Below are 24,868 nucleotides of genomic sequence, written 5' to 3'. Positions count from 1 at the left end.
GTGGGGGCGGGGGCGGGGGCGGCTCCTCCCCGGGGCGGTGCGCGGCGCTGCGGGCTCCGGAAGCGGCGGCGCTGCCTGCGGAGCCGTTTCCTGCCCGGGACGCGGCGGAGCGGAGCGGAGCGGAGAGGAGCCGAGCGGAGCCATGACTCACCAGACCGGCATCCACGGTAAGCGGTGCCCGCCCCGCCGCCGCTCCGCTCCCGCCGCTTCCCGCGGCCCCGCCGCCGTGTCGGTGGGGTCGGACCCCCGCGCCGCGCCCGCCCAGGGAGGCAGCGCCCTGGGCATCCCGGCCCCGCCGCGGCAGCGGCGATGGGGGCGATAGGATGAAGCTTCCCGAAGGAGCCGGCAGGTTTTCCCCAGCACCCGGCGGGAGGGGGGCGCCGAGCCGGGCTGAGCGGTTGGGTGCGCGCGGGAGGGTGCCGGGTGCTGCGGGTGGGGGCTCTCCCGCATCCTTTGTGCGGATGCTCAGCAACCCGCCGTGGCACCGCTCGGAGGGACGCTGCTGCTGCGGCAGCACCTTAACCCGCCCGAGGGGCTTTGCCATGGCCCCCCCGGCCCGGCCGTGCTCCCCCCGCCCCGCGGTGCTGCTCGGCCCCGGCGGGCTGCGGGGAGCCCGCAGCAGTTCCCGCCCGGCCGTTGCCGTTGTAACCGGGGGGCAGCCCCCGCTTTCCCCGCTCGCTCCCTCCAGGACCTGTCCAGCACCCTCAGAGGACTCTTTTTTGCATTTGTGGGTCCATGACTCTGCGTCCTCCCGGTATTTCCCTGCCAGCTCAATTAACGATATTAATCAGGAGTAGAGGTGCTGCATAATTGATGTAACTGAATCAAGATGCCAGCAGGGATGCCAGAGCAGCCGCCCCTGAAACCCTGGTCGGCGCCAGGCGGGTGCAGACCCAGGGCTGCTGGGTGCCCCGGGGGGGGGCAGCCGGGATGCCAGCCTCGCAGCCCCCTCCTCGGGGCCGGCACCTGCGTGCGAGGGTGTTGAATCTGCGGCTGCTTTTGAAATCTTGTGTTCCTTTGCGTCAGGAGCATCCGTGGTGGCGTGGGTGAGAGCATCCTTCCCCTCCAGGTGCTCCTGGGGGAGCTGCAGTTGGGAAGTGGTTAGTGGCGGTGCCTGGAGGTTTCTCCTGCTTTCCCTGGGAGGGCTGGTAGCTGGCGGCGTCTGGGTTCAAGTCCGTTGCTTCTGGTTTAAGCTGAGACCTTGAAGTTCAGGCTCGAGTGAATGTTCCCTCTACTGTAGAAAAATAACCATCGTTAAAAAAAAATAATAAATCAGCAGGATGGACCCCAGCGTGCGCCCGAGCTCTGGGTGTGCCAGCGCGCTCCACAGGGCTCTCCCGTGGGATCTGGGGGAGGCAGGGCCCGCTGTGTTCCTGCGCCCCAGAGGCTGCTGCCTGTTGCTGGCTGCCGTGCCCGTCCTGTGCCGTGCCATGTGCCCTGGCACCCCTGCAGCTGTCGGGGGACATGCGGGCTTGGACAAGCCCATGAGCTGCTTTCTGAGAGCACCGACCTTCGCCGACCTTGGTTGCCCACCGCTGGGCAAACTGCTGGGACCCGTGCTGGGGGTTGCTGCAAGCTGTCGTTGCCCGTAAGACGTAAAGTGCCCTGTCGTCGGCACTCCGCTGGAAAGGGGAAGGGACTCAGACTTCCCCTGAGGAGCTTCAGCTGGCGCAGGGTGGGGGTAGACCCAGGCAGTGGATCCACGGTGGTGTAAAAACCTCCCTGTGGTTATGAAAAATAACTTGTGTTGGTCTTGCTCTCACAGCGTCTTGGACATCTTTGGGTGGCTGAGCTCTCTGGGTCCTCTCCTCCATCCCCTGCTTCACCAGCCCTCTTCCAGGAAGCAGCTGGTTCCTCTTTGAATGCAGATCTGCCCCTCCAACCCTTGCGATGCTGCACTGGGGCGCTCCGGGCTTTGAGAACCCCCCTGGGGGGGTGTTTTGGGGTATTTCAGTCCTCCCTGCCCTGGTGCAGTGATTGCGTTCCTTTGGAGAGCAGGTTCAGTATCGGGTGAAGAGCAGCAATCCCACTGCTGTTTCCATCCCCTCTGCTGAGACGCTGAGGTCTGCTGTTTGCCGAGGAGGAGGAATTTTCTGCATCTTCCTGGTTTCTGGGGCCGTGTTATTTTTGTGTGCGCGCATTGCTTTGTGTCTTTGCGTTCCCATTTCTCCCTCATTTGCAGGAAGGCATTTGCTCCTGGGGGAATTATGATCGGACCCGCTGGCTGGCTTAGGGGATGTTGTGGGCAGGCTGGTGAGAGGTTTTGGTTGGCGCTGTGCTAGATCAGTGTGGGAGCGGGGTGACGTGGTGACGGGGAGGCCCCCGAGCAGCCTCCTGTGGTGATGCTACAGAGTCATCCTAGCTTTTGGGGAGAGGCAGGTGGTCCCCGGGCAGGGGGAGCAATGGCAGTGAGCAGCTGCAGGTTCAGGGTGTTTAATCAGGGCTTTAATCACACAGAGGCAAGGGGCTAATTATTATTTTGTTGTAGGTATCCATGGCAGCTCCTTTGAAGGTGCCGGCAAGAAAACCAGGCTGCCATGGAGACTGCTGGGCTGGGGAGGCAGTTGGAAGCTACCAAGGGTCGATGTAGGCTTTTGGGGGCTGGAAACCTGCTTTTTAAATACAGCCAGGAGGATTCAATGAATATTTTTGCAGTCCCTGTTCTGCCCTGAGCAGCATTAGATGGGGACAAAGTCACTGTTTGAGTTTAAAACCTTAGGAAGGTGATGCTGAACCAAGGCTTTGATGCTGGTAGGTCATCTGCTCTCAGTTGTTACTGGGATCTCTTTCCTGACTTCTGGGTAGGGAGAAAAAGTCTTTTAAAGGGGATTATTTTTTTTTTTTTTCATCTAGAGAGTAAAGAAATCAAATGCATGTTGTTTTTTTCAACCAACAAAATAGAGTTTGGTGCTTGCTTTTTCTGGGAAGGTGGCAAGGTGTGGGGATGGGGAAGGACATTAGCTCCTGTCCACAGCTGAGCCTCCACTTTGCCCCAGGTCTGGATCTTGCATTGCGAAAGAATCTGGTAGGAATGGACATTTGCTTCAGGAGAAGCGTAACTGTGATGCACATAAACAGGAATGCTGTCAGATGGGGGGAAAAAAGGAACAGAAAGAAGGGACCTGGGAGCTGCTGGGTCTGCAAAGGTCTCATTTGAAGGCAGCCAGCTTCCTGGCTCTTCAGCAAGAAGCAAGCTGGAGAAGAAGGAGTTTCTCTGCCCACCCACCTCAGCCTCTCTCCTTCTGTCCTGGGGGGCAGCGCTGGCTCCGGAGGTGCCTGGCCACCTGAATTTGGGGCAGCTTTGTAGCTAGGATGCTGGGGGAAAGCCCCTAACTGGGGACGTGTCATGCCGTGCCATCAGCAGAGGGAGAAGGGCTGGCTGGTCCATGGCCCCTGATGTCCACTGGGGACAGAGGGCACCAGGCTGCTGCAAGGATGGGTTTGAGGAGCCAGTCCCTGCTTCTGAGCTCTTTTCTGGGGCCAGCACCCAACGTGGTAGTTGATGTTCACTTGTGGTGACGGCCAGTACCTAGTGGGTGGCGCATCACGATGACCAGAGTGGCAGCATGGGTAGAAGACCAAAGGCCCTGGGATACCAGCCCCCTTGAAGTTAAGCACCTAAAGTGGTGGTGTAGAGGAAATCCCTTGGAAAGCCTCCGTCGAGAGGCTGTAAATGCAATGAGATTGCTGCCAGGGTCTGTCTCGGGAACGCTGTCCCTGCTGATGCCCAAACAAGTGCTCCCAGTGGTGGCTTTACTGGGCAGAGAAAAGGAACAGCAACCATCAGCTTCTGCAGGTGAGGCAGGACCATGCATGCTGGTACCACCACTTTGCTCCAGGGTGCTGTGTCGCTGGCTGGATCCGACTGATGCTGCCTGCAAGGTGGGCGCTGCCTACCCTGGAGCAAGGGAAGAGCCAAATAACTGATCCATGGTGGCAAAGTGGAGACAAGACAGGTCCTGGGCATGCATGTGGAAAATCTGGTGTTGAGAAGCAAACAGCTTCTTCAAGCACCAGGTAGGTGGCTGAAAGCCTCTGGGCAGGATTAGCAATATGGACCAGTAGTCATCCACGTGAAATCCTACAGGACGTGGCTCAGACCCGTGGAAAACAGGTAGAAAAGCTTTGCTTGGGTCCTCTCTTGCCCTTCTCCCCGCTGCCCCCTTCTTTCTATTTTTTTCTGACATGTGTAGCTTTTTCCCAAAGAAAAGATTCCTTGCAAAGACACATTTTTTTTCCATGGTGAGAAATAAAATCCTCTTAGTGCCTAAACTGGCCAGCCACGTCTGTCAGTGGAAAAGCTTTCTGCAGCAAGTGGGATAAGCAGGTGCTGCATGACGGAGTTACACTGGGATAGACTGAAAAGGAGGAATTTTAGCATCAGCAACAGCTATTTTGTGCCTGTTGCATTTGTGCCCTTTCCTGGATACCACAGCAGGAGCTGGGCAGAGCTGCCTGTTCAGGGAAAGTGTGAGTGGTGCAGGTGTAACTGTGTTTTATCCATCAGCATCTTGACCGCTGTCTGGCCAAGCATCCCTGGAGCCTGGACAAACTTTGCCCATGTTTGGGGCTGGATTTTTGGCTGAGTTTCCCTGTAGCATTCCAGGCATGCTGTGCACCGGACGGTGAAAGGGAAGGAGCCACCTGGAGTCACATCGACTTGAAGATTATGTCCAGGGAATGAAAGATTGATGGCCAGAGGCTCGGGTTTCCCATCAGGACGGCAAGGTGACTCGACGTATTGAGAGAGGCATCTGTTTCAGGGAGCATGTATTATTGATCTGGGAGCTGGGCTCTGTCATCAGGATGGGGGGATTGGCAAGGGTCGAAGAAGCAAAAACCTGTTGCTCCCGCAACAAGTGAGCAAGAGGATGGAACAGGGAAAGGCGCTGGGGAGGCGGTGTGGCTGTTGCCTCCATCCCCGTCCTCCTGGTGCTTTCCCGGGGGTTGCACAGGTGGCTGCACTGGTGCCCTGGCTTCCCCAGGGAGAGACCGGCCCGTTGCTGTGGCTACAGCTGTCATCACTGCGTGGTGCCTCTGTCTCCCTCCGGCCTCGATACAGCCTGGCCCTGCTCAGATAAGCTAATTGGGGCTGTAAACCTCAAAAAAAGGCTCAGCTTTGGGAACGGCCTTTGTAGCGGGGTGGTACCCACAAGCACCATGCTGCTGCTCCACCTCGCAGTGTTTTGAAGCAAGCGTGGTGCTTCAAGCCCGGCACTGCATCTCCCAGGGACTGATCCGAAGGGCTGCATCCTGTGGCGGGGCAGCTGCCTGCTCTGGCTGCAAACAGCACGTCCGTTCAGCATGTTCAAGGGTCTGGCTGCCCTGGTGGTCCCCGAGGCGTGGGGTCTTCAGGCTTTGGTCGGTGCCTGCTTGGTGCTGCTGAGAGGAGGCACCATGGTGCCTTCCCTCCACACACTCCCCTTCTCTGGCAGGCTGCCGACATGGTCAGGGCCACCTGAAGGCCACTGCTGGCCAAACTATCCCCTCCCTGCCGTGCTATGAGCTGCTCAGCCCGGGTGCCCTGGTGCTGGCAGCCGGCTCTGCTCAGCCCCGCATCCCAAATGGGTGGCAGGTACCACTGGGCAGGGAGGTTGTGTGGTGCGAGGGGACCTGGGGCACGCTCTTAGCAGGCTGTAAATGCAGGTGGTGCGTGAACAGGGACAGGTCTGCAGTCTACAAATAGGTGGGGGGATGTTGCACGACTCAGTGGCTGGAGGCGTTTTTTGGGCTGTTATGGGAGGGTGACTGAGGAGGCATGGGTGCTTGGGCTTGCCATGTCTGCCAGGGGCTGATGGCAGGGCTGCCTTGTAGAAAGGCCAGAAGGTTTCTCAGGATGCCACCAAGCTCACCCTGTCTCAGAGCAGCAGCATCCTGGGAGGGTTTCTGGAGGTTTTCAGGGCAGGGATGGAGGCACGGTGTCCTTCCTGGGGTCTGGTCACGCTCATTGCAAGAATTCCCAAATGCTGAGGTGGGGCCTAATGTTTCTGGCTGGAAAACCAGTACAAATTGTTCATCTTTTTTCTTCTCTCCTCTGGGCCAACCAGCCCCAGTTCCTGCAGCTGCTCCTGCATGCCGTGCCTTCTGGCATAGGTGCCATCCATCCTGTGCCTTGCTCCTTGCATGATTCTGAGCCTGGACGTGATGTTCGTGCTGTGCCTGCCGCCTTGTGAGCGCTAATAATGTGGTCATGCCCTTGTTTGTGCCTTCCCAAATGACTTTTCCTGCAACAACATGAAGCGATTAACCTGAACTTGGCTTGCGACCCACCTCTCTTCCGTGGAGCTGCTGGACCCTGCCCTGTGTTGGCATAGCTGCTCCTTCTCCTAGTTACGGTACTTTGCTTCCTATTGAGTTTCCTCCACTTTCTTTTTTTCCCAGCCCATTTCTCCAGTCTCCTGAGAGAACAGTGAATTCTTCTCCAGCGCGCGCTTGCATCTCCTCTAGCTTCCCACCTTACAGCTGCGTGAAGCACTATTGCAGTTGCCAGAAGTGTTGATGGAAATGTGAACTAAACCTGGATCCACCACAGGTGCCCAGGAGACCTTGCTCAATTCAACCTCTGATACCTCCCAGAGTGAGTTATCCATGCAGTTTCGTGCCCGTGCTGTAGAGGTTCACCACCACCGTGTTTCCCAAGCTGGCTTCTGACACTTGGAGACACTTAGGAAGCTGAGGGGAGACCCCTGAAGCCTGCAGGTGTGTGGCTCTGCTGCGGAGGAAGCTAGCTTGATCTCATGCAACTCCATCTCATTAGATCCCCGCTGGCTGTAGCCCAGCTTGGGTTTGTTTCTGAATTATTTGTTCCAGGTTTGTTTCTGGATTATTTGTTCCAGGATTTTCCAGGAACCTATGTCTAGGGGGTGAGCTGGACGTGCAGGTCCGCCTCCGGTCCTCTGGCCTGGTGCTCCTCCCTTTCCCTGTTTTTTATGGTTTCCCCACATGTGGATCTTTCAGCTCTTGACTTGGATCCTGGAGACTTCCCGGCAGAGGTGCCTCGGGGCAGAGGCACCACTCACCTCCATCTCCAGGGTGAGGTCTCCTCCCTGCCTTTCTTCCAGAGCCTGCTGTGGGCTTTTATGTTAATATTTCAGGCACGTGAGCCATCTCGTCAAGTCTGCTGTACCAATTAAGTCATAATCGTGCCATAATGAAACAGTTGCTGAGCTCGTACTGAAAACCTTGGCTAGCTTATCCCTCTCCCTCCTTACTGGCTCTTGGCTCTGTGTCGTGGGAGACAGAAGGGGATGTTGAAGACACCCACCCTGGTGATTTATTTAAATGAAAATCACATTATTTTTTTTTCCTAATCAGTTCAGCAGAATTAAAGCTTGGAAGCCCACTCTGAGTTGTTGTTTGTTTTTTTTTTTTCTAAGCATTGCCGCTGTCTCCTCTGGAAAGCATCTCCCTCCTTAGCAGACCTTGTGGTATTTCCCATCGTACACTCAGCTTCTTGAGCAGCATCTGTGCTTTTCCCCATCCCCTTAAACCCCCTCTGTACCTACACAGGTCCCAGTGCCTTGCCATCGCTTGTAAATCACTCAGCTGTCAACCATCCCAGCTGTTGATCCAATACTTCTGTGCACTCCTAGCATTTCCAGGGGGGCTGGAGGGTTGCATTTGCTCAGACTCCTGATTTTCCAGACCCCTGTGGGCCTTCAGGCTCTGGGAAGGATGGGGTCAGGCTGGAGGGATTTGCAAGCTGGTTAGCGCTGCAGAGCTTTCCTCTCTCTTCCCTGAAGCTGATGCTATAGAGACATCCAACACTGATGTTGTTCTCTCCTATTTTGGCAGTGTAATAGGAATTGGTGAAGCTTAATGCTTATTAGGAGATTTGTCTCCTGCACGAGGTTTCCTGGGTGTATAAATGTCTTTTTTTTTTTTTTTTTTTTTTTTTTTTTTCCCCCCCTCCTCTTCCACCTCCTGTGTTTGCAACAACCACAGATGCTGCCAGAAGGAAACAGCCACTCTCAACAGTGAAGGGGGCTAAAAATATCGTGACGTCCTTGGGTTGGGAATGGTGGGAGCGGGTGAACATCTGCTCTGGGAACTGGGAGAGCTGCGTGTCCTGATGCTGTTGGACAGAGAGAAGGATGGTTTGCTTGTGGTGGGGTTACTCCAACAAATCTTCTGTGTGTCCCCTAAGATGCTGTTAAGGACTGATGTGCCTTTGCTGGGGTGTCTGTGTGCCGGTTCCCATGGGGACCTGCTGCGGTGGCATCTCTGTGTTTGTACGGGAGCACTGCCGTGTGCAGGGTACTGGCCTGGGAGCTCCTTCTCACGTGTGCCTCTTTTCCCTGTGGGAGGAGAAGCCATCTGGACCTCTGGTCAGGGCAGGCTTTGGGCTGGTGGGGCAGATGCATCTCAGATATATCACTTGGGGGGGACAGGTAGGAGTTCCCTGGGGGGTTCCCCAGCACATCCCTGCTCGCCTGTCTGCCTGCATCATCATCAGCATTTGTGTGTGGGGACAAATCCATGCCTACTCTTCCTCCCATGGGTCTGGGGGTGCTGCAGGCAGTTCTCCAGCCCCAGGTCTGCCTCCAGGGGACAGAGGGCACCAGCGTGTGACAGAGTTGGTGGCCCCCCATGTCCCTTGGGCAGGTGATATGTAATGTCAAGGCTCCTCCCGTGGTGATGCTTGGGGCTGTGCCGAAGGGTGGTACCCGCTGCTGGTGGGACTGAGGCAGGATGGATCCCTTACTGGCAGGGATGGCCTGGCCAGCCACCGCACCTTTCCGGCTGACCTAGGGATGGCTTTCTTTGCAAAGCTCCTTTGACTGTGGCTGCTTTCAGGCTCCAGGAACAAAAGCCAGGCTCTTCCCGCTGTGGGCTGCTCCAGCCCAGTATCAGTAATGGGCAGTGGTGCAGCAAAGCGCCGGGAGCGAGCGGCTGCCGGTGGTGACTCCGAGCATGGCTCCTGGCGTGGGTTAAGGGGTGTCTGCCTAGATTCCTAATTTTTGCAATGCTGGTTTCTTTAGTATTTCTAATAAGTGCAGAGCTGTCTGCGGCTTTGAACTCACAGGACCCCACTGGCTGTGTGGCTGCATCCAGGGAGGAGCTCAGGCGTGTAATTGAAGGAGCTTTCAGGAGAAGCCAGGCTGGGAGATGCTGGGCTCTGCCTGGGCTGGGAGATGCTCCTTGTTGGGGGACTCGGCCCCTCCAAGCCGCATCTCTTGGGCATTGCCTTCCATGTAGCACGTCCTGGATGGGACAGGGAGCTCTCCGTCGGTGATGCTTTCAGGGTGGGCAGCTTAAGCCTCTAACCCTGGCTGTGGGCTGTCCTTCCAACACCCGCTGCCTGCTGTTGCCTCCTGGTAGGATGTCGAAGACCCGTTGCTGGTGCCTGGTGCTCAGGGAGGGGGCTGAGGAGGAAGGTGGCTCCCCAAAACCCTTCTGCAACCAAAGCGCTGCTGGCTCTGGAGCAAAACCCTGGGGCTGTTGCCTTTCCTTTCTCCAGGGACTCAACGCCAAACCAGTGCTCGCAGTCTGGAGTTGAGCTGATCCCCAGCCGGCCCGGGAGCAGCATCCCCACCGTGCGTCACGAGCCCAGGATGTCACAGTGTGTTGGGACATCTTCCAGCCACCCCCTGTGTGCAAACCCTGCCGCTCTGTAAAGCGAATAAACTTGTCACTTGAGCTCTCCCTGCCCGCGCCGGCCAAGCCATCATCTAAATTTGGGTGATTATGTTCACCCAGGCCAAGTATCAAGTTCACTGGATCACATGTGCTCCCAGCTGCTATTTAACTCTGGCGCCTTGGGGAGACGCAGCACTTTGCTCCCAGTTGTTCGGGTTTTGTATTATTATTTTTATTATAATTTTTTTGGCACCAGAGATTTTAGTTTGTTGGGGTTTTTTTAATTTTTAAATTTCTATCCTGCCAAGTTGCTCACCTCCCTGGCTGGTCACTAAGCAGCCCAGCGCCTGCTTTGTCTGCTAAATCTGATCACAATGTTTCTGGTTCTTTCAGCCACCACGGAATTAAGGGACTTTTTTGCCAAAGCCCGAAACGGTTCAGTTCGGCTCATCAAGGTCATTATCGAGGATGGTAAGTCCCATTTTTAAATGCTTTGATTTACACCATGTTGGTTCTCTGTTTTGCCTCTCCTCCTTTCCTCTTTGTCACTGTGGTGCCAGCTCGTGTTTTAGGAAACCCCAAGGAAAACGCAGCTGGGGCTCCCTGGCACGGGGCAGCCTGGATCTGAAATACAAGCCCAAAATTTAGGTGTGCTGGTGAGCCACGGGGCAGAGCAGCAGCTTTGCTGGCAGACTGACACCGGTGTCCAGGATAGGTGCTGGCTTCTGAGGGGCTTTTGCTGCTGCTGTGTTGAATTATATTATGGGAGCCCTGCAAGAGCTGCTGTGGGTGCCATGGGACCGCGGCTGGGGGTGATGCGCAGCATCTTCTTCCTTGGACGTGGCGTTCCATGCCAGGCAAGGAGATGCTCAGGGCATCAATGTGTTCCTTGGCACGAGGCTTGGCACAGGGCGCCGACTGGCATGCTGTGCTTGAAACCCAGCCCGTCCCAGCTCCTGTGCATGGGGCTGCCTCTAGCCTGATTTGCAGGCTGGCACCAACCTGCCCATTGTTGTCCCATGGAAAGGTGCTTTTGGGTGGCCTCTTCATCTAGCAAACAAGCAAGCAGAGCAAAACACTGATTGAATGTCCCAGCAAGGAGCCTCTGTGGTGTAGGTTTCCCATCACCTCAGCCTCATACAATTGCATATGAATGACTTGTTTCCTCATGGCAGCGGGAATGTCCAACCGGCTGTCACCACCTCCCTTGAGTAGGCCACCAGGACCATGCTGCAAACTCCATGGTGGACATGGTCATAAGAAACCCATGGTCATAAGGAGCCCATGCTGGCCTTTGGAGGGGCTGCAAAGCCCTGTTTGGAAGAGCAGCATGACTTGAAATGTGTGCGACACATCAGCAGTGCCACAGCAAGGTTCAGCGGTGTTGGCTTTGTCCTCAGCCAGGTCCCTGTCTTGAGATGTGACATCTGTGTTGTTTCTTTGGAGCATCTTTTGGTAATGATTTTGCTCTCAGCTCCTTTTACTTTTAAAAAATGCCAGTTGGGTTTGTGTTAGGATGAGTCGCGATGCCCCTAAGCATGGTGCTAGGGCTCATGCCACTGGCTTTGGGTTGTGGCTGGTGATGCCAGCAAGGGAGATCTTTTACCATCAATAGAAACTATGTCTCACCATCTCCGCTCGGGCTGAATGGGATATATTTATCTGTTCAATGTGTCATTGCCAGCAGCTGCTTCATGGACCGACCTTGCTTGACGACTTGTGCTTCACAGTCCAGCTCTCCCACCCTGCCAGCTCCTTTTCCCTCGCCTGGAGTAGCCATGGGCAGGCGGCTCTGGAGGAGCTTGGGTGCCTGCAGAGGCCTCTGAGATGTGGCAGAGCCTGAGGCGTCCGTGGGTAGGCAGATGGAAGGAGGAGAGCTGAGAGCACCTCTGTGCCAAAGGGCTTGGTCTGCTGAGGGCACGGTGGTGGTGGTCCCACCAGCAGGCTCAGGCACCTCCTGTCTGTGTGCCCGTGTGACTTGGGACAAGGTGCTTGGCCTCTCTGGGCTACCACTCTTCTGTAACACAGGGAACATCAGCCTGCTGCTGCCCACCAGAGAAGGACCTTTGGGCAGTAATGAGTGGCCAGGCAGATGTCACAGCTGGACAGACGGACTCAAGCATGCTGACCCTGGAAGGGATGTATCCTGAGCTGGCTGGGGGGGACATGCCAGCTGCCCTGCCCACACAGGGGATGCGGAAGCAGGGCCTCCAGCTCTGCTTGATGGCTTGTAGAGGACCTTCTGCCCTATGGGGCATTTGTCTTGGGGCATTTTGGAGCAGGCAGCGGTGGGTGGAGGGAGAGGAAGATGGTGCAAGGAGCCTTATGGCAGATGCTCTGTGTCTGGGCATCCCCAGGACAGCAGCTATGGCTGAGCAACCCTTTGGGAGCTCTCTGAGCTGGTGTTGCCTTTGGTGGCCTACTGGGAAAAGCCACGGTTGGATGGAGGAGGAGTGGGGGGGAGCAGGTTGCGCACCAAGGCTGGGCAGTGGTTTCCTGGTGGGAGGGCAGCTTGTGGTCCAACAGGTTTTTATATGTTGCTCTACTTGCCACTGTCAGAGGGTTTCTGGACATGGTAGGCTTCGCAGACTTCCCTGTTGGGTGTGTTTCTTCGCAGGTAGGTGATGTTGTGCGCTGAGGTTTGCAGACTCACGGCTCCTGTGCTGTTCCCCCATGGCACCTGCCAGAGCTGCAGCCAGGGCTGCCTTGTACGGGCATTTTGGAGCACAGCAGCCTGCCTGCCAGCTGCGAGCTGGTGGCACCTCAGGGGCCAGAAGTGCTCCCAGCTGCACTTTTTCCAGCAGCAGCGCCCTGCAGAAAAGGATCCTGAAATATAGCTGGTGCTGATGGTGATGCTTTGCTGAAGGGTGGCTGTTCCACGTTTCCCTTTCCTGATGCTTCCTGGGGAAGAAAAGTTGGCCCTGAACGGGTTGAGCTGAACTGCAAAGAGCCCATCGGGAGGCAGCCCGGAATAGCCTGGAGTGACTCAGCACCAACCTCGTGGTGTGTGCGTGAGGTGTCGGGATGCTTGGCAGACAGAGACACCCATGAACTGCCAGTGGGTCTGACCAGGCAGAATTCCATGCAGTCTCTTCAGGATCCCAGGTTTTTGCGATGCACACATCCATTTGCAGGGCTTTATGTTTATTTTAGGGGTACATTGAGGCTTTTGCACTTGCCTTTCTCAAAACGGGAAGCTTTGCTGAAGGTGAAGTATTTTCAGCACCTTCTTCTCTGCTGTCCTTGTTACTGTACCAGTAGCATGTGCCCCTCGTGCAAATAATTACGGGTTCGGTGTGTGATGGCAGACGCTGTGGTGGGGCAGCACTGGGCAGGGAAGGGCTGCACTGCTGACAGTGGACAAATGCCCTGCTTGGGTGGAAGAGGGGAGTGGGAGTAATTCATCCCAGACCCTTTATTCCTCAACTGTTTTCCTTAAAAGCTTTCCTGCCATGGGATTCAGAACTGCTGAGCTGGATGGGTTGGGAGGGAGAGGGCTGTGCCCCAGCCAGGAGGCTCCCTGGCTCCCAGTGGGCAGAGGTCCAGGCAGGGTGCGTGCCAGGCTGAGCACCCCCTCCAGTGCCAAGTGGCCAATGCCTCAGTTAGCTTTGTTTTGGCACCTCTGGATTTTCCTACGTCTTGTTCTGAATCCAAACATCTTTCCACCCCCCCGACCTTTCTGCATCTAAAAATGGAATAAAAATACAGGCCATTCTCCAGCAGCCTATGCTGAGTGTCTCCAGAGCCTTTGCTTTTCCATCCAGCCATCCCAAAGCTTGGTTTGACCCTCATTGTGGGGGTTCCTCTTCATAGGATGCTTGCACCACTGTTTAAATCCCAGCTGAGCACTGCCTGGCTTGCAGGGCTCCCAGTCCCACCACCACTTGCGCAGCAGCTGGAAAAAATACCCTCCAGATACCTGAGAGGTACCACGTGTGTGATATATGTAGGTTGCTTCCAGAGGTTGGGGCTCTCCTGGCAGCATGGTCCCTTCCCAGGCTGGGGTCTCTGGGACATCCCCACTCCCCATGGACACAGGCTTCAAGTATCAGCTCTGATTTGGACCCCTCTGAGGTTACAGGGAATCCAATGAGAGCAGCTTTGGCTCATCATCCTGGCTTTTGCTGTGGGACCTTTATTTTCCTCAGCACCCCAAGTCTAGGTGGTTCCTCATGTCCCTGGTGAGGTTTCCAGTGCCCCTAGAGCTTGTCCAGGTGGGATGGAGGAGATCTCATGTTCCCCTGTAAGGTGGCATAGCTGAGGACTAGGTGGCTGGAGGGAGTGGAGCAGAAGGACGTTATGGGTGGTCACCAGGGAGGAGATGGTTGACTGGAGGCAGTGGGATGCTGGCAGAAGACCAGCCTCTCCACAGCAGCCACAGCCCTGATGGCATCTCCTGAGGGGTCACCACTGGGGGTGTACACCCCTGCATGTGGCTTGAGACTGTCATTTGTTTTTCTGCAGGATGGCACCATTGTCAGTGCTGGAGCTGTAGCGAGCCCTTAGACAAGCCACCATGTGGTCCCGCAAGGTGAGCCTTGCCTTCATGAAACCCACCTTTTCCATCTTCTCCTTCCAGAACAGCTTGTGCTGGGAGCGCACAAAGAGCTGTTGCGGCGCTGGGATGCTGACTACGATGCCTTCGTGCTGCCCTTGCTGGATGAGCAGCAGCCCTGCTACGTGCTGTACCGCCTGGACAGCCAGAACGCCCAGGGCTACGAGTGGCTCTTCATCTCCTGGTCCCCTGACAGTTCCCCGGTGAGCACTGCACAGTCAGACTGTGACACCCCAGCCTGGGGGCATGGATGTGCTGGGGAGGTGGGGGGTAACGGAGGTGCTGGCCCAGCTGACTTTGCGCTGGGGCTGAGGAGCATTCACACCCTCCATCACCATGCCTGGGTGAAGAAGAAGCGGAGACTGCTTTGGGGATGAGGGCATCTTTTAAGACACAGTAAGATATCCTGGGAATGTGTCTCGGTCCCCTTTGTGGCACTGTGTGGGGACGTGGAGGGACTGGGATGTAGAGGGAGGAGCGGTATGGACCACGGAGCCAGGATGGAGATGCCCCACTATGGCTCTGGCCAAAAGCATCACTGGGAAGAGCTGGCGCTGGCACAGACTCACCTGGCCGTGCGTCCAGCCTGGCCCGGTTCCACCCAAGGGCTGACGCGGGGTGGCTGCTGGCCCGGCTCCGGGCCTGGCTCCGAAACCAGCCCTGCAAAGGGCCCGGCAGGGTGGCTCCCTGGGAGCCGTGTGCGGCCGGGCTGGCGTTGGCACCCGCCAGGCTGGCTCGTGGGCTTGGAGATGGTGCCGGAGAGCGGGCGCGGAGGCACCGGCTGCGTGGGAGGCTGCTCTGGAGGGTGTCAGCGGTGTGGTCTGGGACGTGCCAGCGGGTTGAGTGTCTCGCCATAACGGGCTGTCAGTGGGCCCAGGATTTACTGCCGTGTTAATGCATGCACTTGTCACATATACCTGTATATGTGTGTGCACACATATGCACCTAGATATTTGTTATATATTTTATATAATCTATATGCTATGTAGATTTACTGCCATGTTAATATATGCACTTGTTATATATATCTATAAAACCATCATATATATAACAATTATATGTTGTTGTTGTTATATATTATAACACACATATATAAAAAAGACCTGCTGCAGTTTGTTGAGATACACCTAACATATATTATTATATATACACACATATATATTCACACACATATATATAGTTATCATAAAATAATATAATCGGAGACTGGTCCGGGCTGGCAGGGACCTCTGGAGACCACCCAGCCCAAGGCCCTGCTAAAGCAGCTCCCCCAGGAGCCGGCCGCTCAGGGTCACGGCCAGGCGGGGTTTGAATGTCTCCAGAAGAGGAGACCCCGCAGCCTCCCTGGGCAGCCTGTGCCGGTCTGTGACATCCTCAAAGTAAAGAAGTTCTTCCATCGTGTTCAGAAGGAACTCCTTGTGTTGCAGCTTGTGCCCGTTGCCCCTTGTCCTTCTGCTGGGCAGCACTGAAAAGAGCCTGGCCCTGTCCTCCTGACACTTGTCCTTAAGGTATTTGTAGGCATTAATATAATATATAGAATTTAAATATGTGTGTACATGTACATATACATATACATGTGTGTATATTTACAATACTTTATAATATATATCTCTCAACAAACTGCAGAGGGTCTTATTGCAAAAGAGCTGGGAGCACTTGCCAAAGCTTGTCCCTACATCTTGCAGAACGATGCAAAAGAAGTGCTGAAAGGCAAAAGCTGCTTTTAGGTCACTCCGCCAGTATTTGTGCCTCCCTCTTACCCAGGTGTGGGCGAGAAATGATGTGCTGGAGCTCAGGAATAAGCAAGGCACAGAAAAAAAATGGCAGATTGCGTGCCGAGCTTGGCGGGGCTGTGCCGTGCACCAGCAGTCCTGGAAATAGCATTGATGGGTTTTCCTGGCTGCTCCCTACTGGAGATACTGTGGCTAGGAATCAGCCTGAGCTAGAAACGAGGTGGTTGCTCCCAGCAAGGGCTGAGGTTTAGCAGAGCCGGTGGTGGGATTGTGGCCGTGAGCATCGGGCAGTTTTGTGGGGAGGTGTGGCTCTCTGGTCCCCCCGTGCTCCCCTCTTACCACGCTTGCCACCCCCCTCCTTGTGCAGGTCCGGCTGAAGATGCTGTATGCTGCCACCAGAGCGACGGTGAAGAAGGAGTTTGGTGGGGGGCACATAAAGGACGAGATGTTTGGAACAGTGAAGGTAGGGTGGTGGTTCCTGGGCAGCCTTTTGGGACCAACCCTAAGCTTGGGCAGCCGACCCTGGGCTCCCGGGTGGGATGTGGGATGCTGGCATTTGGCAGCGGGGACAGCGCAGAGGTTTGTCCCTCGTGCTGCTTTAGGCTGCTGGGTGGCTGCTGCCACTTTCTCCTGCCCACATGGCTGCGGTCGGTGATGGAGACCATGAAAGAGGTAGGAGGAAGGCTCCGAGGAGATCTGGATTTCCACACCGAGTGGGAAATGAAGCGCCAGGCGGTGGCAGTGTCACTCCAGCACCAGGGTTCGCCGGCTGCCTCGGCAGGAGGCTTCTCCTCCTCTTCATGGGTGTTTCACAGGAGCTGCACAGCCAGGGCCTGCCAGGCGGTAGCTCTGTGCTGGGACTTTGGGTGCTGATGGCAGCCAAGGAGCATCCTCAGCGCTGCCCTCTGCTCCGGGGCCCCTCTCTGCTGTTCCCAGGCCATGGTCTCTGCCATTCCCCCTCGCTTTCGTGCTCACCAGCTGTTAATGAGCCAGAGGAGCCGCACGCTGTAGCCGTGGGTGGCCGGGGAGGGGCAGGGTGGTCTGAGTAGGCATGGGCACAGTTTAAAATCAAGCGTGGGATTTGCAGAGAGGCATCCAAGGGTACCGCTTGGAGTTGATCCTCCTGGTAAGGAGAGAGCCCAGACTGACCAGGTTGCTCAAACACAGCCTCAAGCCTGGGAGTGCATCCAGCCCTGCAGCAATAACACCCCTGATGCTTCCCTGTCCCTGTTCCCTGTCCGTCTGCCTGCAGGAGGACGTGTCCCTGAGCGGCTACCAAAAGCATGTGTCTTCCTGCTCCGCCCCGGCCCCGCTGACAGCAGCCGAGCAGGAGCTCCAGCAGATCCGCATCAATGAGGTGGGTGTCCAGCGGCCCAGGGAGAAGACACTTGAGACCCTCAGGGCGTGCAGGGGTGTGGGATGCAGGGAGCAACCATCCGAGCATCAAGCTAAAAGGGATGGCTCATTTTTACCGCACTCTCTTGTACCTCTGCAGTTGAACCTGTTCCTGCCCCTGCTGAGGTGGACTGAGCATCCTCACGGTCAAATTGGTGGCATAAAGAGGAATTTACAGACCATTATGGTTTTTCCTCTTAATAGGACAAGAGCTTGGGGCTCCGTTTTGCTTGCTGAGAAGGTGGTTTGAGGCTGAAAGCAGGCAGCCATCTCTAATCTCTAGGTGTTGAGGCAGGAGCCAGAGCTGAGTTTGAAGTCGTGGTGGAGGCAGGAAGAATTCAGGCTTATCTGTGGGCTGCAGCAGCGTCCTCTCCCATACTCTTCCTCTATGGCTAGAAATTTGAGGGATGCTGTCCCAAGAAATACAGATCTTAACCTAAATTTGGGGGCTTGTGTGCTAGAAAAAGATACCGCAGTGGTACAGGGTAGGCTTGGGGGCAGACAAGGCTGTAACACCATCATCCCACCAGCATCTCACGGCACTCGTGCCAACCTCTGTGGTGCGGTCCAACACTGAGGCAGGGAAGGGGACTGGCTTGCTGGGTAGGAAGACCACCTGGACGCAGTACTTTGTTGGGGTGGGGGGATTCTGCTTGGATGCAGTGGAAAGCCTTCTTCTCTGGAGGAACATCACGCTCTCTCCTGCCTGTGCTGGGGCTGTGGGGCTCACAGGTGAATCAGGACAAGCCTGGGAGATGGGAAGCCAATCAGCCTCGTGGTGTTAATTAATGGCAAAGACAAGGCAGGAGGTTTTTGCCTGCCAAAGCAGGTCTAGGGGTGGTGGAGCTGAGAAGCTTTTGGGAGATGCCACCGGGGGGTGGCCTCCACCATGCAGGTCTCAGCTTAGTTATCCCAGCTCCCAGCCTGGAGGGGGCTGTGCAGGATTTGTGCTAGAGGGTTCAAGGTGATGTCCTTGCTTGGAAAAGAGAGATGCTGATGGTGGCTCTGCAGCTTGTTTGGCACCTTTGGGCATCTGGCCATCACTTTGGCTGGCCACTGCTGCAGGATTAAGTAGTTTTGGGTGGGGGTTTGGCTGTGTCTTGCAGGGTCACATGGCCCAGGTAAGGGGTGCTCGTGGTGCTTGTTTTCCAGTTGATCTACCATGTTCTGCTTCCCACCCTCGCCTTGGCAAGGCGCAGCTCCCAGGTGAGGGTGCTGCTGCCGTTTGGCTTGGTTGGGGGTGATTTCAAAGGTGTGCTGTCCCCTGTGTCAGCCCAGGCCACAGGGAGTGGTTGGTGGCATTTGGAAATGAGGAAAATGGATATATTTTTGCCTGTGGATTTAAAGGTAGGAAGCAGCCGAGCACTGGGTGTGCTGAAGGGTCTCCGTATTGGTGCAGGACATGTGCCCGTTCGGCCATGCGTGTGGAGCAGGAGGAGTGGGAGCTATGACTTGGGTGCTCAGTGCCATACTCACCTCCCTGGGGTGGGGAAACTCATGACTCCACGGTAAATGTAGCTTCGAGCAAGTTTCTGGAGCCATGCAAAGCAGAGGGCTTTCACCAGGAGGAGCTATGTGGGAGCAGCTCTCAACCTGTAGCAGCACCCTGCGGGGTACGGTGACGCCTCCAGCCCTGCACGTTGCCTGCAGGCTTGTGGGGTCCTTGCACACACGTGGATGTTGCAGTTTCTTTTGGGGGAGCTGGTCCAGGGTGTGGGAGTGAGCGGTCAGGGCTGGCAGTGACCTGGGAAGCAGCCCCTGGGCAAGCCCTGACCTCAGCGCTTCTGCGTATCTGCCTGTGCCCCTGCTAGCAGGTCAGGACCCAGCGTGTCCCCCTGGCTTCAAACGATCCATTAGGATTTTGGAATCAACACAAGGGACATTGTTTTTTAAAAGCCATCGGCTCATAAGTGCTTTGCTGTGCCCCTTGCCTGGAGCTGCTGTGGGTGGTGCAGCGATCCCCTATAGTGCTGTTGAAGCACAACCCTCTGAGGTGCTGAACAAGTTTGCAGTTTTCATCCCGAAGGTGGCTGTATTTCTGGGCTGGCAGAAGCTCCCTGGGATCCTCCTTGACCACGGAAGGAGTGTGGAGAAGGGGTGGGAGGGGAAGGGCGGCAGCACAGCAGGAGCAGGGAGGCAGTGGCTGCATGGGAACAGCTTCAGGGCTGGCAGAGTGGCCTTTTACACCCAGACGGGAAGGGTCCCCCGGGAGGGTGCCCAGCCTTTGGTAAAGCAGGTTTTAGGCTGCATGAGTCAAGCTTCCCATGTGGTTTGAGGATTGCACGGACAGAAGCAATGTCATGAGCTCTCCTCCTTCTTGATAGCTGGGTGGGAGCTCACAAAAAATTGCCGTCTGCTTTATATATTATTTCTTTTAAATAGCTGGGAACACATCTTCCAGCTTTACTGAGCTGGAAGTTTTCAGCAGACCGTGGGCTAAGAAGTGGCTTTGAATTTGTCATTGAGCTAGCTTAACACCCATGAGTGGTAAGTCTTTCTAGAAGCATCATAGGCTCAGAAGGATGGAGGTGAGCCAGGCATATTACCGATGGGGCTGTGGGGGAGAGGAAGGGAGCTTTGGATCTGGGGGATGAGGCACAAGAATGAAGAGGAACCGAAGGTGGCTGTGCCATTGCGGCATGTAAGGAGTTGTCATTTGTAGCTGTCCCACAGTGTTGGTGGGCGGGTAGAACAGAGGCTTTGCCCGAACCGCCCCCCACAAAGGTGTCACTGTAAGACAGAGAAATGCCAAGGTCAGTACCATGCCAGTGATGAGGAAAGAGCTGGGAAAAAACACCTAACCTAAAAGAAAGGAGATAAAATAACCCCGCTGGCAAGGCCGGGGTGACAGGATGCAGCACATGCTCAGCCATCCTATGCACGACACCCGGGCTGTGCCCTGGGGAGCGTTTCAGCGACCAGGTTTTGGAAAAGAGGAGGAGTGGAAAATACAGAGGTATATGGGGGAAGCTGATATTGCTAGGACAACTTTCCACCTCTTGGGATTTTTGGACTTCAGCCTGCTTTGTGTCACAGCTTGAGGTGTCTCCAGTCCCACTATAACCCTCCCAGGCTCCTTGCTTTTGTGGAGGAGAAAGATGAGGATCTGGAGGTGTTGGTGATGCAAATGTCACGCTGCACCTCTCCACAGGGTAGGACCAGGCAAGCGTGTATGCATCCTCTGAATCTCTGCGTGCTTACTCTCAGGCGCTGGCTGGTGCCATGGCACCTGGGGGAATGGTAGGACAGCAGAGCTTGGAGCTGAGCTGGACCTCTTCCCACCCAGCACCAGATGACCCTTGAGCAATTATTTCCTGAGAGCTGTGTTTTCACGCCCTGTTCATCCTCCAGGATGCTTGGCAGGGGTAGAAGCTTGGCCATTTTTCCTCCCCAAACTTTTATTATATGATATTTGGGGGAGGATAGCCTAAAATCTACTGCTGGAGCTCCCCCAGACCTTGGGTTGGGGCTACCCTGGCTGGGGAGCTGGCAGGAGATGGGGCCAGAACAGGCTCTGTGCAAGGGCATCAGTGGGGATGCTGGATGCAGGGCTGCCAGGGCACGGGCTCTCCCTCCTGCTCCTCCCCAGTGCTGATGTCTCCCATGTCATTTTTTTTTGCTGCTCTCCCTGCTTACAACGTCAGGACCTGCCTTCCCTGGCTTCCAGCAGAGAGATGGTACGCCTCCATCCTCCTGGCGTGTCCGTGTGTCCCCCACCCCTTCTCGTTTCACACGAGATCCCCCTGTCCCTGCACAGGGTGCTGTTGACAGTGTATCTCCTCTCCCCACGCTCGCAGGATTCCTGTTCCCAGGACTCGAGCACCGAGATGGTAGGCTGCTCTGCCCGCTTGATGCCCGGTTTTTCCTTCTCCTGGTGGTCTTTTTGTGCATGCTCTGCTCTGGGCACCCAGGCCCATCATCTCTCTGGGGTGTGGGTACCACACAGGGCTGCTGTAATGAAGGGCAGCCTCGTAACGAGATCTGTTTTGGTGCTGCTGAGCTGGTTTTGAGATGTGAGCCAGAAGTCCTGCGTTTCTCTTGGCATGCCTTGATTTTTCTTCCTTTTCTCTATCAGGGGGAGGGAAAAGAAGAAGGAAAAAAAAAAAAAAAAAGGTTGGCCTGTTTTATCCACAGTCCCCCAAACTGATCCCAAAGGGACCTATGCTCACTGCTGAGCGAGCACCCGGGTTAGCATTGCTGGACTGTTTACCTGGGAGGGGTCTGGAGGTGGGATGGGCTCCTCCGCTGTCGGGGTGACGCCGTCTCCCTGTATTCTGTGGCAGATGGTGGGGGGCTGTTGCTGCTGCCCATCGCTGGTAGAGTACCCCGGCCCCGAGGAGGTATGCCGCGCCTGCCGCGTCCTGCCCCCCTTCTCAGCTGCTGGCTCACAGCAGCCTCCAGTCCCGTCAGGGACCCCCTGTTGCAGTTGGATGGAGGCACCTGGGGTGATGCCACATCTCCTCAATCGCTTCCTCTTCCCTCTTTGAACTGGGGTTCAGTCTCCTGGACTTGGGGGTTTGCTTGGGGTATGGGCGGCAGCCTCTGCCTTGCAGGGGTTGTGGGGAAAACAGCGGCCGGGATCTTTCAGAGCTGTGGATCTCCAATTCCCCAGCTCAAGGTCGGAGGGAATGCCTGTCTGCTGCAGTTAAACCCCTCAAGGAGGGGCTTGACCTCCCCACCAGTGGGGACCCGTGCAAGTGCATGCTGTGATTTCAGGGCTCCCCCAGCAACCACAGGTTGCGGTTGGAGATGATCAGAGACAGATAGGCACCAGCGTTGTCACAGTGTCCCTGCCAGAGACTTGCTGGGGAACACTGGTTTTGAGGTGGTCTTTGCTGGGAGTGAAGTGGAGGGGGGTGTGCATGGCTGGGTCAGGGTGATCTCCTGGGGCAGTGGTATGGTGACAAGCACCACCGCTCTGAGCCTGGCTGACTTTCAGTGGTTTAATGCTCTGGTCCCTGCGAGCCAGGTGTCAGGCAGCTCCTTGGATGAGAAGCCTTTTGCCACTGCATCAGCTGGTTTTCCTTTCTCACTCTTCCCCACCCTTTGCCACCCTCTGCCCTGACTCTCGAGGTGGTCTCCATCCCCAGGTGAAGACAGAGATCAGTGTGGAGAGCAAGCATCAGACCCTGCAGGGCCTGGCCTTCCCCCTGCAGCTGGATGCTCAGCAAGCCATCCAGGCGCTCAAGCAGAAGAAAATCAACTACATCCAGCTGGTAGGTCCCTCACCTGTCTCCTCCACACCCTGCTCCCCCTGCCTCTTGCTGCTGGCTTTCACTCCCACCCACTCCCCCATCCCCTCTGTCCATCAGAAGCTGGATCTGGAGCGGGAGACCATTGACCTGGTGCACACGAGCCCCACAGAGATCGCCGACCTGCCCAAGAGGATCCCCCAGGACTCGGCTCGCTACCATTTCTTCCTGTACAAGCACTCACATGAGGGAGACTACCTGGAGTCTGTCGGTGAGTGGCTCAGCCCTGGGGATGGCTGGTTAGAGCCTGTGCTGGTCCCTGCTCCCACTGGACCATCCCTCACATGGGGAGCAAGCAGGGATAGGGATAGGGACGGTGCAGCAGGGGACCTTGAGTCGGTTCCCACTTGCCATCCTCCCACTGTGCGTGCTGGAAAGCACTTTGGTGCCAGGAAAACCTGCCACGTGTGGTGCAGGGCTCTCTGGGTGCTGCCACTGAGGACTGGTGCGGGTAGTTCGGTGGCATTGCGTTACAGGGGTGCCAGGAGAGATTTGGGGAGGGGTGGGATGGCTCACCTTCTGTCGCTGAGTAAACTGGGAGTCTCGGGGCTGGAGAAGCCGTGATCAGGGTGGGATGCAGCTGCCTGGTGCTCCCTGGCCATGAGCCTGGGCAGCACTGCAAGCCCTGCTCTCTTCTTGCAGTCTTTATCTACTCCATGCCTGGGTACAAATGCAGCATCAAGGAGCGCATGCTCTACTCCAGCTGCAAGAGCCGGTTGCTGGACACTGTGGAGCAGGAATTTTGCCTGGAGATAGCCAAGAAGGTAAGTGTGAGCCCACCCAGAGCTGCTGGAGCAGAGACCCATGCTGAGCATCTGCAAGGGACTGTGCTGCAGCCTTGGTCCAGCCCCACTGCTAGGCTCAGGGGGGGAGTTGGGTGCCCCAGAAGTGGGTGTTAAGACCCCAGGGAGCTGCTAACCCCCACTTGCCACTCCTGGGTGCAGATAGAGATTGACGATGGAGCCGAGCTGACGGCAGAGTTCCTCTACGAGGAGGTGCACCCCAAGCAGCATGCCTTTAAGCAGGCCTTCGCCAAGCCCAAGGGGCCCGTGGGGAAGCGAGGACAGAAGCGGCTGATCAAGGGGCCGGGAGAGAACGGCGAGGACAGTTAGATGCCGCAGGACCGGGCGGTGAACGGACAGCATCCCCGCGGCACTTGCCGGCTTCCTCTCCACTGACCTGGGGATCTTTCCCTCCCTCTCAGCCTTTTTTTTTTTTTCCTTTTTTTTTTTCTCTCCTATTTCATTCCTTTTTTAAACATCAGGATGGCTTGTTGCACTTGGGGGCAGAGTGATGGGAGGGTCAGGGCTGTCGGTGTTTCTTTTCCCCATGTCCTTGTGCAAGCCCAGGGGCTGCTGCTGGCGGAGGACGGGAGCAGCAGGGCAATGAGCCCAGCCTTGCTCCTGTCCCCCCCCCACCCCAGGGTCACAGACGCTGCTTTTGGTGTCCCCTGGGTGACTGAAGGACATGCTTGCCTGCAAGCTGCTCTATGCAAAGGGAAGGGGCTGGCATTGGGGATTCCTGTTCGAAAAGAGAAAACGCTTCTTTCCCTGCTCCCCTAGCTCCCAGATTTTTCTCCCCTGTCCTGCTCTTGGTGTGCATGGCCCCTCTGCACCAGGCCTGGAGTGATCATCCTGCACCCCCTCAGGGTTGCAGGCAGGACCCCCCACCGCAGGGTGGGCTTTGCCGACATGGGTTTGACCCTGCGGGGAGCCAGCCAGGGGTGGTGGAAGGTTCCACAAGTCCTAAGCTCAGCCTGGCCCTGGAAAAAGTTCATTCTGCCTTTGGGTGATGTTTGCATCCCCTTTTTGACCAATCCCCCCAAGTTTTTACCCCTCAGAGGGAGCTGTTACAGCCCTGACTCAGCCCCATCCTTGTTTAGGATGGGAGCTGGGGGGACCCTGAGCCCTGCCTCCCCCACTACATGCCCCAGCCCCTACTGTCACCTGCCAGGTTTGCTGCCAGCTCTCTTAAAAATCACATGGGCTACCCCAAATCCTGGTGTGGGGAAGTGGGACAGCCCCTGTGTGCCCCCCAGGGATGTCCCCAGCCACCAAGGGCCACCATTGGCTCCAAGGGCCGAGCTTGGCACTGCAAGCTGGGCTTCACTGGGGGTCTGGGGAGAGAGCACCTTGCTGCTGGGTACCAGCAAGGGCTCGAGAGCCGCCCGCCTCACCGGGAGGATGGAAACGGGGTCGGTGAAACCTGCCCTCTGCTTTCCAGCTGTGGCGGTGGACGTGCCGACGTTGCCTTGACTTCAGTGGAGCGGGCGGTGGGAGGGGTTGAAGCTGGAGGGAAGCAGAGCACACTGTACTGAACGCTGTATTTTCTAAAGAATTAAAGTATTTTTAAAA

At 56.3% G+C, this 24,868-nt stretch overlaps 1 protein-coding gene across 2 annotated transcripts; it reads left to right on the top strand.

Annotated features, from left to right (window-relative positions):
• Window positions 1-25: 25 nt before the first annotated feature.
• On the top strand, window positions 26-24,868 carry TWF2 (twinfilin actin binding protein 2). 2 transcript variants are annotated; one of them, XM_055709088.1, is made up of 11 exons: window positions 26-167; window positions 9,973-10,050; window positions 14,159-14,337; window positions 16,235-16,330; window positions 17,120-17,224; window positions 18,369-18,383; window positions 20,907-21,092; window positions 22,353-22,478; window positions 22,575-22,725; window positions 23,157-23,278; window positions 23,459-24,868. In XM_055709088.1, the coding sequence occupies exons 1-11, from the start codon at window positions 143-145 to the stop codon at window positions 23,624-23,626; spliced, it is 1,251 nt and encodes a 416-aa protein (XP_055565063.1). In that variant the 5' UTR covers window positions 26-142; the 3' UTR covers window positions 23,627-24,868. The 2 variants fall into 2 exon arrangements, with proteins under 2 accessions (XP_055565063.1, XP_055565062.1); XM_055709087.1 differs by lacking the exons at window positions 18,369-18,383; window positions 20,907-21,092.

The sequence above is a fragment of the Falco cherrug genome, chromosome 4 (assembly GCF_023634085.1).
Source record: "Falco cherrug isolate bFalChe1 chromosome 4, bFalChe1.pri, whole genome shotgun sequence".
Lineage (NCBI taxonomy): Eukaryota > Metazoa > Chordata > Aves > Falconiformes > Falconidae > Falco > Falco cherrug.
Note: the sequence above shows the minus strand (reverse complement) of the source record. Positions and strands in the feature narration are given on the sequence as shown.